The sequence below is a fragment of the Squalius cephalus genome (genome assembly GCF_949319135.1).
Source record: "Squalius cephalus genome assembly, chromosome: 3".
Lineage (NCBI taxonomy): Eukaryota > Metazoa > Chordata > Actinopteri > Cypriniformes > Leuciscidae > Squalius > Squalius cephalus.
Genome location: NC_137124.1, coordinates 43,126,978 through 43,139,359, shown reverse-complemented (window position 1 = coordinate 43,139,359; position 12,382 = coordinate 43,126,978). Strand labels below are relative to the sequence as shown.

General features: G+C 36.6%; 2 protein-coding genes and 1 long non-coding RNA gene across 4 annotated transcripts in view; 1 reads left to right on the top strand and 2 right to left on the bottom strand.

The window, feature by feature from the left end:
• Positions 1 to 12,382, bottom strand: part of col25a1 (collagen type XXV alpha 1 chain) — a 1,104,568-nt gene that overhangs the window by 306,321 nt on the left and 785,865 nt on the right. The gene's annotated exons all lie outside the window — the stretch shown is intronic.
• On the bottom strand, positions 6,799 to 7,770 carry LOC307156270 (putative inhibitor of apoptosis; the record flags this gene model as incomplete). The annotated part of the gene is made up of 1 exon (XM_079867564.1): positions 6,799 to 7,770. The coding sequence occupies one exon, from the start codon at positions 7,768 to 7,770 to the stop codon at positions 6,799 to 6,801; it is 972 nt and encodes a 323-aa protein (XP_079723690.1).
• On the top strand, positions 9,077 to 10,252 carry LOC307155590. The gene is made up of 3 exons (XR_013820529.1): positions 9,077 to 9,235; positions 9,969 to 10,087; positions 10,174 to 10,252. It is a non-coding gene; the product is annotated as an uncharacterized lncRNA (long non-coding RNA).

The following is a 12,382-nucleotide window of genomic DNA, read 5'->3' as shown; positions in this document are numbered from 1 at the left end:
GTCATTAAAGTGTATTCCCTTTAAGTACACTTAAGTGGTCTTTAATTTTAATTTTATTATATTATCTGCAAGTGCACTTTTCAAAAAGTATACTTTGATTATTTTAAGCACACAAAAAGTACGCTTTCAATACAATTAAGCACACTTCTTTTTCACAAGGGCAATAATGATAGCTTCAGGATATCGGGTGACAGAGCGTATGTCATGTTAGTCTGCTAACGCCTTTACAGAGCCAAAGTTTTGTACACACTAAATTTATTTCAAATCATAATCGTAATGTTACGGTCTTGGACCTGTTAGCTCCTCCTCCTCTGCGGTTTGCCTGTTTGTTGCGTCTCCCCTAATAGGTGAGCGGAGCACAGGTGTGGCGTGTTGCGGGTGATTGCTCCAGGACCGCGTGTGCTTGTTTCCAGTATCCTGGGTGTTAAAAGCTCTCCAGATCTGGTTGAAGGGGGTTCGCCGCTTCTCCTTTTCTCCTGCACCGTTTTGCTGATTTTGTTTCCTTTTGCAGGACACTTCACATACCCTGATTGCATACCTTTACGTTGCTCATTCTTTATCTTTAATAAATATATTTTTGAAATCAAATAATCCGCGTGGTCTCCCCTCTCTGTTGCATAGCCAGGCACAGGCTGTATGTAACAGTAAAAGTTTACATTAGATATTTTAAAAGATTGATTAAATTAAATCTTTAAAGTTTGAATACATACTCATCTTCTATTTATCTTTTAGAAGACTTATGTATGATATAAATTATTTTGCTTAACGGTGACCTAAAGTATAATTGTTATTAAACAATGTCTGTTCAAAAACTGTACTTGGTCGTCTTAAATCTCATTTATATGAAAAAGATTCAACCAGCATTTTTTGTCCATCTGGGGGTTTCAATTTTTATGGTGGGGGCTTTCCATAGCTATCCCATACACCTAAACACGACCATCACAGAAAACTACATTTTCAAAATGAAATAAATAATTTAATAAAATGTAAACAAAGTTTTAGCTCAATAAAAACACCTTACATTTCCAGAGAGGCGAAGTAGTTCTTTATGCAATGATAAAAACGATCCAAAAAAGCAAAAAGTTTAAGTTGTCATATAACAGAACAAAACAAAACAAAAATCCTCCAGTGATAAACTACAGTGTGAACTGAAGCTTCAGGATATAGGGCGACAGACCAGATGAGTCTCGGCGGACAATGTCGCAGTAAATCTAGTCTGCTAACGCCTTTCCAGAGTTTACACTAATTTCATTTAAAAGCATAACCTTAAAAGTTTAAATCAAATCTTTAAAAGTTTTATTAAAATCATATCTTCTTAGAAGATTTATGTATTATTGTTACTAAGCAGCGTCTGTCCAAAAACTTTAGATTGTTACATACAACATACAACATGAAACATGTTGTCAAAGTTTGTCACAATGTTTTTTAAGAAATCCTAGGACTTTACATTGCTCTTATTTAGACAAAGTTGTATCATTTGGAAAATCACCACACAATTTGAGAGATGCAATGTGTGATAAGTAAAAATCACACATCGTCTTAATTCAAAGTATAAGTATAAGATCGTATAAGATCATTTTTACTCGTATCTCCCGAACTAGGGTGAAACCCTTTACTGAGAATATACCACCGGCCATCTACTCAAAATATATGTAGAAGTTTCAAATGTTAGCATTTGTTGATGGTGGCCGTATGAACAGACTTTGGGGGGAGCTATAGCAGTAAGCATGCCCTTTGACCTCCTTGATTTGGAGGCTTTTTTGTTAAAAAGATTTCTCCCATCTACTCGTTTTTTTTTTTTCAAATGCGCGTTGCAACTGCGGTAGCCGTTATGCGTCAAGAATCTATGACAACGTGTCTTCCGATAGTGCTTCATCGAGTTTAATCAGGGCCGTGCAGAGACCTCTGGAGGGGCAGGTGCTCAAAGTATAAAAGGGGGCACATGGAACAAGGCTTTAAATAGGGCTGTGATCAAAATACAGTAACAGGGTTTTTACAGCCTCAAAATGAGGCGGAGGTGGTAAAAATCCTAATAATGTATTTTAATAATAATTAAATGAGTATTTTTTTGTAGATCATCATATAGCCTAATGTGTTTCCCACATTATTTTTGTTGGTGGAGCTTGGTATCTGTAGGGGGGTCCGGGGGCATGCCCCCCCGTAAGAAAATTTTGTACGTTTTAAAGATAAATTCATTAATCTGGTGCACTTTGAGTCACCCGAATCCACTGTTAAAAATAAATAATCCACCCGCAAAACCGCCCATATTCTTTGATTTAGATATCTGCATCTGATCATCACATTACAATTATTCAAATTCTCAGTGTTAAGCATGAAAATATGGTAACATATCACACTGAAGTAGGCTGATTTAAAACGAACATTTATTTAAAATAAAAGTTCTTCTTTTGGCAAAATTACATTTCCTTAATAGCCTAAACAGAGGCTTTTCTCCCTTCAAACTTAAATTGTCAATGTTTCATTACATCACTTTGAAAACACTAATTTTTTGTACCTTTTAAAAAGGGCATTTTTCCACTAATTTTATTAAATGTATGCTCCATCTTTCATTTCAAATTCTCAAATTTGATCAATATATTCAATTAAAATAATAAGACACTCTCTGTTACCAATCAAATTAAATAATTAACATTGAAAAATTATAACTGTATTAATTTGGATTATTTTAAATATTTTTGAATATACAAATAAGGAATGTTGAAAAGAATGATACTTTATAAAACTAAACCGCCAGTAGGAGGCGGCAGGCGACCGTCTTAATGAGCGAGTCATTGAGTCATTCATTCAAACGATTCATTCAAACGGCTGATTTATTCAGAATGAGGCAGTTTATGAATGGGTAATTGAATCTTTGACTCAACCGATTCGTTCAAAATGCTGAATCATTCAGTAATGCAACAAGTGTTGCTCTGAGATGCGTTATGGTTCTGCAGTGATCTTTGTTTGGAACTATTTTCGCTGCTGAAACAGAACAAAAATAGTCATTGCGTCTAAAATGTAAGTGACTAAATTTTAACTATTTGTTTATTGACCTGCTATGAAATCAGTCTCGGTTTCAATCTTGATGGCATTCAGGAAAACAGTTACTTCTATAGCCTAACGTTACACACAGCAATATAAACAACATCTCTGCATGCTCTCTTCACGTCGTCCTTGTAAAATAATAATAAGTAAACGAACATCAAAATCACTTCGCTGAGAATGAAACGCCACTTACCAGCAGCCGCAGATTTGAAGACATCCTCTGGTAGTGCGCATAGCCGCGCGAAATAAAAGAAAATGTGCGTGCAGCGTGAGGAATGAGGTGAAAGGTCATCATGTGGGTCATTTTATTTACGGCTAAATTATTATTAATTAATTCAATAAATATATTTGTTTGACAGGGAAGCTGTGCGCAAACAGGAATATATATTATTTTTCAAAAATAGAAAAAAAGCACCCCAGAAAAAAGGGCACTTTCTCTCCAGGAATAAAAAGGGCAGGTGCTCAAGCCCCCTTTGATGTCTATGTGTGCACGTGCCTGAGTTTAATTGTACATGTTCTACCGTTATGATGTACTTGTTACTTGATCTACCGTACATGTTCTACCGTTCTATATAATGATTTACACAACCAAGCTTGTCATTTAGACCGTACCTTTGACTTACCCGTCGAGAAGAAAGCAGGCAACTTCCCTTTCAAAGTCTTTCTCCTTCATTAGCTCTTTCCGCCTGGGAAAAGCTATCCCAATATTTATTTACATACCGATAAATTAAATTTTAGCTTTTTGGGGACGAGGATTCCTTCTCCTGTGGCTCGGCATAACTATGATCCTGCATTATATTGTACCCTGCAATGCAGCCTTTCAAATGTGCCGGGGGCAGTATCAACGCCTTCCATATGGTCTAGCGGTTAGGATTCCTGGTTTTCATCCAGGCTGTCCAGGCTGCTACTCAATAGTCGAATAATCATCAATAATCATTTTTAGTAATTCATAGTCTTAGAGGCCTACACGAACTGCAGAAACAAGCAGTTTCTTGAAGATTCGGTACTGAATCATTTTCACAAATACAATTATATTGAATTCAGAAAATTTCACTATGGAACATTTACTTTATCATAATTTCAATTTAGTACGTCATCATTTCAACTTTTCATCTCATAATTATGACGCATAGTCATAATTTCAACTTTTTAAGTCATCATTTCGACTTAAACTATTACTTAATAATTATTACTTAATCCAGAATTACAATTTTTGTCAATGACGCCTTTTTAATGTAATACTTAAAACGTTTTTAAGTCATAATTTGGTTGTTGACTATAGTAGTGTTGATGATGAAACGTGCTAGTGCTTTTTGTCCCTCTCTGCTCTTTTTCAAGATGGCGGAACGACACGGAAGCCTCCTTGGACTTACCCGTCCCATGTAAATAAAGATAAGAAATTAACTCAGATCATTGGCAGAGATCATTTTACACCCATGAGGACATATTTTATGAATACAGACAATGATTTTAGCTAATAAAAAACTCCTGTACCTTTAGTTTCAGATGTTTAAATGACAACATACCATTTTTCAATCTACACATGAGAGACCTTCAGAAGTTTCAGAAGGCCTTCAACGGTTTAGGCCCGTTGGTTTAGGTATTTGTAAAAATCAAATACTGTATGACACTTTTCAAAGTTAGAATAAAAAGACCTGTTGTGTTCTGACACAAGGCCATTAACCGGTTCTTTTTGATTTATAAATGTATTTTTTGCTTATTTCTAAATATCAACCTGATAAATATGGACTGAATACACGATTAAACAAGATAATCATGCTACCAAATACGTCTGACACAACATTTTTAAGAAAAATACAACTAAACCATGATAATGTTTAGTTTAGATGTTGATGATTAAGTTTCAGGCGTAGTGCAACCAGATTTCTCTAACATCTCACTCACAACGCAAAACGTTGTAAATAAACATTTTCAAACTGTAATTTTATTTTATTGATTAATATTATGGTGATTTAAAGTTATTGTTATTAACTAACACTTAAACATCCAGCACAAAATGAAAGAGATCTCAGATCACACTATACAGTTAGATATTCTCCTCCTTAGTATCTTTGGGCGTATTTTTACACGGCAGCATATTTTGTCACACCGTAGTGATGCAAAGTTCCACACCCTATAACTTTAAAACATCATCTTTGGAATCACACGTGTCCATGTAAGATTCAAAAAGACCAAATCACTAAGAATTTGTGATACACAAATAAATACACAAAAGTTTATTACTCCGCTAGATTTAGTCATCTTGTTCAGATAGCAGGCGACACCATTTCACATGTTGTACGTTGGACTGTGTGTGTGTGTGTTATAGGTGAAGACGTTTCTTTGAGAGCCGTTTATAGAAATAAATGACGCTTAAGAATTTAAGCGATAGTTTGACTAAATTGATATCAATCACACAAATACGAATCACACAAAGTATTAACACGAAAAGTAAGTTCTAGAGGTCAACTGGGTTAAAAGTAAATGCATCATCATGAGCCATTTAAAACAAATACAGAAAAGCCACTATAGTGATCCGTTTTGAATGTCTGTCATTGACATCTTGTTTCTTTTTGTACAGTTTGCAAAAAGTACATAGAGCGTGGTCAAACATGTTCACTTCAAACTCGTCTAACTATTACACTTATTTTGTTATTTTGTGTGTGTCGCTAAACAACGGTTAAGCTAATGAATTACGTTTGACAAGTGGTATTTTCATGTGAATTGATTAATTTTTTATTCCGTCCACACTTTGACACCAGAGTTTTATTCGGCAGAATGCCGAAATATTTAATCTATCGTCAATTTCAATCGTTAGATAAATCATCTAACTATCTAACAATCATCGGTTATATGTGAAACATAGGATTCACACATTGGATTCTTGTTTATATTGAACATTGTTATTGAACCGTTTTTCAATATTATTGAAAATAATTGTTGAATAACAGCGCTAGTGTTCTCGGCCTCATCAAAGTTCTCACAGTTTTCACCGGAGCGTACCGACTCTGAAACAAGACTTTGTTTAAAAGATTTTGTTTACATTTCTTCTGAAACACCCTGTTTTGAAATTGTTTAACATCACCAGCGTAACACTTACCGTATTGCCGGGTGTGATTGTAATGTTTTTTTATGGCGTGTTCTTTACACTTTCCCCGGGATATCATATTTGTTATATATCTCTTTGTTCATACACGACGGTATTCGCATGAATTGGCTTGATTTGTATCTTGATTTGAATCTTGATTTGATACGCGAGACATTTATTATATTATATTATTATACCGTAAATAGCGCTAAAATGTATATTTTAACCCTTTATATGCCGCACAAGGTTCTCTGGTTCTATGTTTTTAAAAATAAAGACAAGGACGCCTCTTTCTATAAGCGACCCTCAAAATCTGTGCATACAACAAAAACACTTTTGTCTCATTGTTTGAAGAAAAACTTAAATCAGCTGGTGCTTGATAACTATTGAAGTTATTAAACACCCCTGAATTCGGTAATTATATCACATTTTAATTTCAACTAACTTACTTTTCAAATAACATCTTGTTGGTCAAATTAACTTAAAGCCTGCACAAAATTATTCTTAAAAAACATTAACTTAAAGCATGCGCATCCTAACTACTTTCTAAATGTTTGTAAATCCAAAAACTGTTGTCACTGGATTGAGTGAAAATAATAAACTTCTCCTTTGTTTTTATTCATCAAGTTAAATGTAAATTTGCAAATCCAAATGATAGGAAAACTTTATGATAGGAAAGTACGGACGGCGCCTTTGACCAAGCCTCTACATATGGGGCACTTGCTCAGAGAAGGCGCACATTCTTTGCACACAACTAGGTGACCACAGGGGATGAAGACAATGTTCACTTCCTTATCCATGCAAACTTTGCATGTGCGCTCCTCTTGAAGTCTTCTTAACTGTTCCTCCATAGGCAAGTCTGAAAGATCTTGACTCGGTGATGCAGCTTCATTTGTCTCGGTCGTCAGGCCACGCTCAAATTCCATCTCTAAAGCAGACTTCACCACAGGATTGTTCTCTTGTTCTCTCACAAATTCTCTCGATTCGCTGCCTCCATTAGTCAATAGCAGCTCAAATAGTCTTGGAAATCTTGCTTGAATCTGATGAACAAACTCTTGGCCCTTTTCTTGCAGCAGGTATTCACATCTTGGAAACCACTTGGCATGTTCTACCCATGGATCATCACCAGACTCCCAACATCTGAGTCCACCATCGCAAGAAAAGCACTTCACGTCATCATTACGACCAACATAGTAAAAACCAGCCTTAGCCAATTGGTCTGGTCGAACAGTTATTCTTGAGGGCCAGTAGACAAATGTGAGCGACCTTTCTTCACACCGTTGCATTGCCGATACATTGAAAAGGCTAGATAAAGGTACATTATCTGCATGGTCACCTCGAACGAAGGGGCAGTTGGGGTAATGCCTCTGGTGTTCTGATACTGCACGATCTCCCGGTTCCCAGTTGCTAAGATGGCCTCCACAACTGAAGCAAGCCACTCTGTCGCCCTGGCCAAGGTAGTAGAAACCAGCTTTGGCAAGCTTGGCCGGAGCTACTGTAGCAGGAGTCCAATTCTGAAAGGTGTCAAGGCGTTCCTGTTCCCGACGCATGCCAGGATTGTGACAAGCCGGAGGGCGCTGGTGAGACATATCCTGGTGAGACATATCCAGGTTTAAGTAACCCACCCGCTCCTCCATTTGGCCTGAAACGGATGCCGTGCTGGTCGATGTTACGGGTGTCGCAGGGGCGGAAAGCTCTCAGTTGCGAAGTGGGGAAAAGGCACTTTTGATGAAGACAAAAATAATGGGACCACAGGGCGTGTCCATGACTAGTCGTCGAACAGATAGAAGGTCTACGTAGGGGGTATGTGCTTCCTCCCTCTATGATGAATTTTGATGAATTCGAATTTCAACACCACAAAATGTCCTTTCTTCTGTACACGGCAGGCAAATTAGTTGTATCATTTGATATGATACAACTGTATTGCCGCCTCGGGAATACGGTAATTAAAATGCAGAAAACAAATATTGAAATATTCTAAATCATGTATACTATTTTATGAGCTCAGACATTTTTTTACCAGATTTTTATTTCAACATTATACTTTCATACATTGAAGAAGAAATTTGAGTGAAAGACATTTACAGATGGTCTAACCAGAATAGAAAATCTCTGCAGGCTATCATGTTTTGCTCCAGGGTATAGTTGACCAGACTTTCAACTAATTCCCCAACGTCAGTTTTTGCATTTTTTGACACCAGTGACGCACAGAGATCCGTTACAAATGTCCATATAGCGAGTATTTCAATGATTTTGAATTTGTCACAACATTCACGCAATACATCCAGAACTTTTCTGAGGATTACGCCGTTCGGCTCTTTGCCGTCAAAAAACATGGGCGTTACATCAGGCCATGGCTTTGTCAAGCCTCTTACGTCATCCATTTCATTTTTTAGATTTGTCACACGTTTGGTGTCCTGCGCACAATCTTTTTTCATATCACACGCAGCGTCGATGATCCTGTGCATCAAGCCAACCATTTGGCCTCTAAAATGATCTTTAAACATAGAGTCCAGCGCAGCTCTTAAACGACACTCTTTGCCCGTGGCACACTCACACACCGGATGATAATCGTTCTCCATCGGGTTTTGCGTCGCCATTTTTTCAACTTTTCGAATAGTCCACTATTCGATGATGAAAGATACTTTTCGTTCCTGGAATGTTCCCCGGAATGTTCCTGGAATCTCCCTTGCGGTACAATCGTGCCTTATGCGTTAATGCACAGAAGTTTGTGTTTTGGGGTTAAAAGTTTGCGTCAGGCTCAGACAAACAAGACTTTCAACTTTTGTTGCAGTAGCGCAGCAGTCCGAGGCTAGTAGAGCTAGAGTAGAGCGTGCAATGTCCTGAAATATTTATCAGGACAACAGCTCACCCGCCCCGCTGGAGGGGCTGAATAGGGTGTTGTCATCAGGAAAGCCATAAATAACTATGTAATTTAACCCACATTATGGAAGTTTGAATCGTTCGAGTCATACACACAAGTGCAGCGATGGAGCGCGTGAACACGAGCAGTGTGAGAGGATTCTTGAGATCTTGCGACGATCTGACTGAGAAGATTCGCTGTTTAATACAGAAGAAACTCATCAAGAAGTACTTGAGCAGGTATAAAAACCTATTTTATGCGTGGATTAAAGAATAGAATAAAAAATAGGCATTTCTATAATAAAAGTATTTCTCTCTCACTAGCCTATGGACACACAATCCCATGCATGCCAAACTATCATTTGGCATAACTAATCATTATCAACATATTTTTGATAAAAGAGTTCCAAATGACACTTATATTGAGCCCCACACTTTTAAGTTCTAACTAGACCAGGGGCTGAGTTAAAAAGGAACTTAGCCTTAATTTACTTTAAAGGCTATGGGTGTTAGGTAAATATGTTTATCAAATTGTACACATTCATTATTAATATGATGAAAATGGCTTTGTTTCTTCTCCTCTCACATTAAATCACATGTATCATATAGGCCTATTTTAAGTTTAAAATGGTGAAATTAGAAAAAAAGTTGATTAGTTTGCCTGATTATTTTTGTCGTTGTATTCTGTCAAATATGAAATATTTAGTTTGGCTACTTGCACCTTATCTCGCACTTTATGACCGTTATCAGCTATTATCAGATACTATTGTCCTAACATAGACTACTGTTTTAACTCTGGTTTAACCTGATGTGCGTCTGTTCACCATCCATCATGTGCTCTAACACCTGCAGCATCAGCCGGTTCATTGACTTTGAACTGGTGTATGAATGTGTTTATTTTATGTTAACTTTATTTTTGCTGTACATACATTATATTCTTCTAACTGCTTGTCTTTGGTTAACACAGCTGGAGAAGAACAACAGGGAGGTTGGAAGACACAGTAGAGGAACTACAGAATAAATATGGAGAGAAAACAGCATTAAAAAGGATAAAGTCCATAGTGAAAAAAATCAGAAAAAAGAATATCAAACGTAGGAAAAGATTTATAATTTACTTTGTTAGTAGTCCATACGTTCTCAATCTTTAATCTTCTTAAAAAATGTAAATTTTTTAACAGATGGTGATGTTCAGACGCTGAGCATTCAAACACATTCTGGAAACATGACAAACCAACAGCCTAACAACCTTCCACAACGATTGCATAATAATTTTACATCATTCGGACAGCTATTAATTCAGATCCCTAATCAGCTTAACTTCACAATTGACCAGAAGAATGGTGGGACAATATTTGCTCCAATCATGGTAGAAACCACAATATATGGTGATGTTAACATCAATGTGGTGAGTGTCTGATCATTTAAGAAACAGTTGCTTAGTTAAGAAATGATTTGTGTATGTGTTTTTTCACAAATTTTGTTTTGTTTTTTAAAGTTGGTCCATAGTCTTTACAAGAGTGTGACAAAATATGCTCAAAGATACTAAGGAGGAGAATATCTAACTGTAGATTGTGATCTGAGATCTCTTTCATTTTGTGGCGGATGTTGAAGTGTTAGTTAATAACAAAAACTTTAAATCACCATAATATTAATCAATAAAATAAAATTACAGTTTGAAAATGTTTATTTACAACGTTGTGCGTCGTGAGTGAGACCTCGCAATGTTAGAGAAATCTGACATTGTATGGTTGCACTACGCCTGAAACTTAATCATCAACATCTAAACTAAACATTATCATGGTTTAGTTGTATTTTTCTTAAAAATGTTGTGTCAGACGTATTTGGTAGCATGATTATCTTGTTTAATCGTGTATTCAGTCCATATTTATCAGGTTGATATTTAGAAATAAGCAAAAAATACATTTATAAAACAAAGAGAACCGGTTAATGGCCTTGTGTCAGAACACAACAGGTCTTTTTATTCTAACTTTGAAAAGTGTCATACAGTATTTGATTTTGGGTGAAAATCTGGAAAACAACCTTACACATGCAGTGTTTTCGCCAACGGACCTAAGCCGTTGAAGGCCTAGATTCGCTCGGTTGAAAAATGGTATGTTGTCATTTAAACATCTGAAACTAAAGGTACAGGAGTTTTTTATTAGCTAAAATCATTGTCTGTATTCATAAAATAAGTCCTCATGGGTGTAAAATGATCTGTGCCAATGATCTGAGTTAATTTCTTATCTTTATTTACATGGGACGGGTAAGTCCAAGGAGGCTTCCGTGTCGTTCCGCCATCTTGAAAAAGAGCAGAGAGGGACAAAAAGCACTAGCACGTTTCATCATCAACACTACTATAGTCAACAACCAAATTATGACTTAAAAACGTTTTAAGTATTACATTAAAAGGGCGTCATTGACAAAAATTGTAATTCTGGATTAAGTAATAATTATGACAAGTCGAAATGATGACTTAAAAAGTTGAAATTATGACTATATGAAATTTTCTGAATTCAATATAATTGTATTTGTGAAAATGATTCAGTACCGAAACAGCATTTATAAGTTTTTACGTATCTTCTGCTTGTTTCTGCAGTTCGTGTAGGCCTCTAAGACTATGAATTACTAAAAATGATTATTGATGATTATTCGACTATTGAGTAGCAGCCTGGACAGCCTGGATGAAAACCAGGAATCCTAACCGCTAGACCATATGGGAGGCGTTGATACTGCCCCCGGCACATTTGAAAGGCTGCACTGCAGGGTACAATATAATGCAGGATCATAGTTATGCCGAGCCACAGGAGAAGGAATCCTCGTCCCCAAAAAGCTAAAATTTAATTTATCGGTATGTAAATAAATATCGGGATAGCTTTTCCCAGGTGGAAAGAGCTAATGAAGGAGAAAGACTTTGAAAGGGAAGTTGCCTGCTTTCTTCTCGACGGGTAAGTCAAAGGTACGGTCTAAATTACAAGCTTGGTTGTGTAAATCATTATATAGAACGGTAGAACATGTACGGTAAAACATGTAACAAGTACATCATAACGGTAGAACATGTACAATTAAACTCGATGAAGCGCTATCGGAAGACACGTTGTCATAGATTCTTGACACATAACGGCTACCGCAGTTGCAACACGCATTTGAAAAAAACGAGTAGATGGGAGAAATCTTTTTAACAAAAAAGCCTCCAAATCAAGGAGGTCAAAGGGCATGCTTCCTGCTATAGCTCCCCCAAAGTCTGTTCATACGGCCACCATCAACAAATGCTAACATTTGAAACTTCTACATATATTTTGAGTAGATGGCCGGTGGTATATTCTCAGTAAAGGGTTTCACCCTAGTTCGGGTTGATACGAGTAAAAATGATCTTATACGATCTTATAC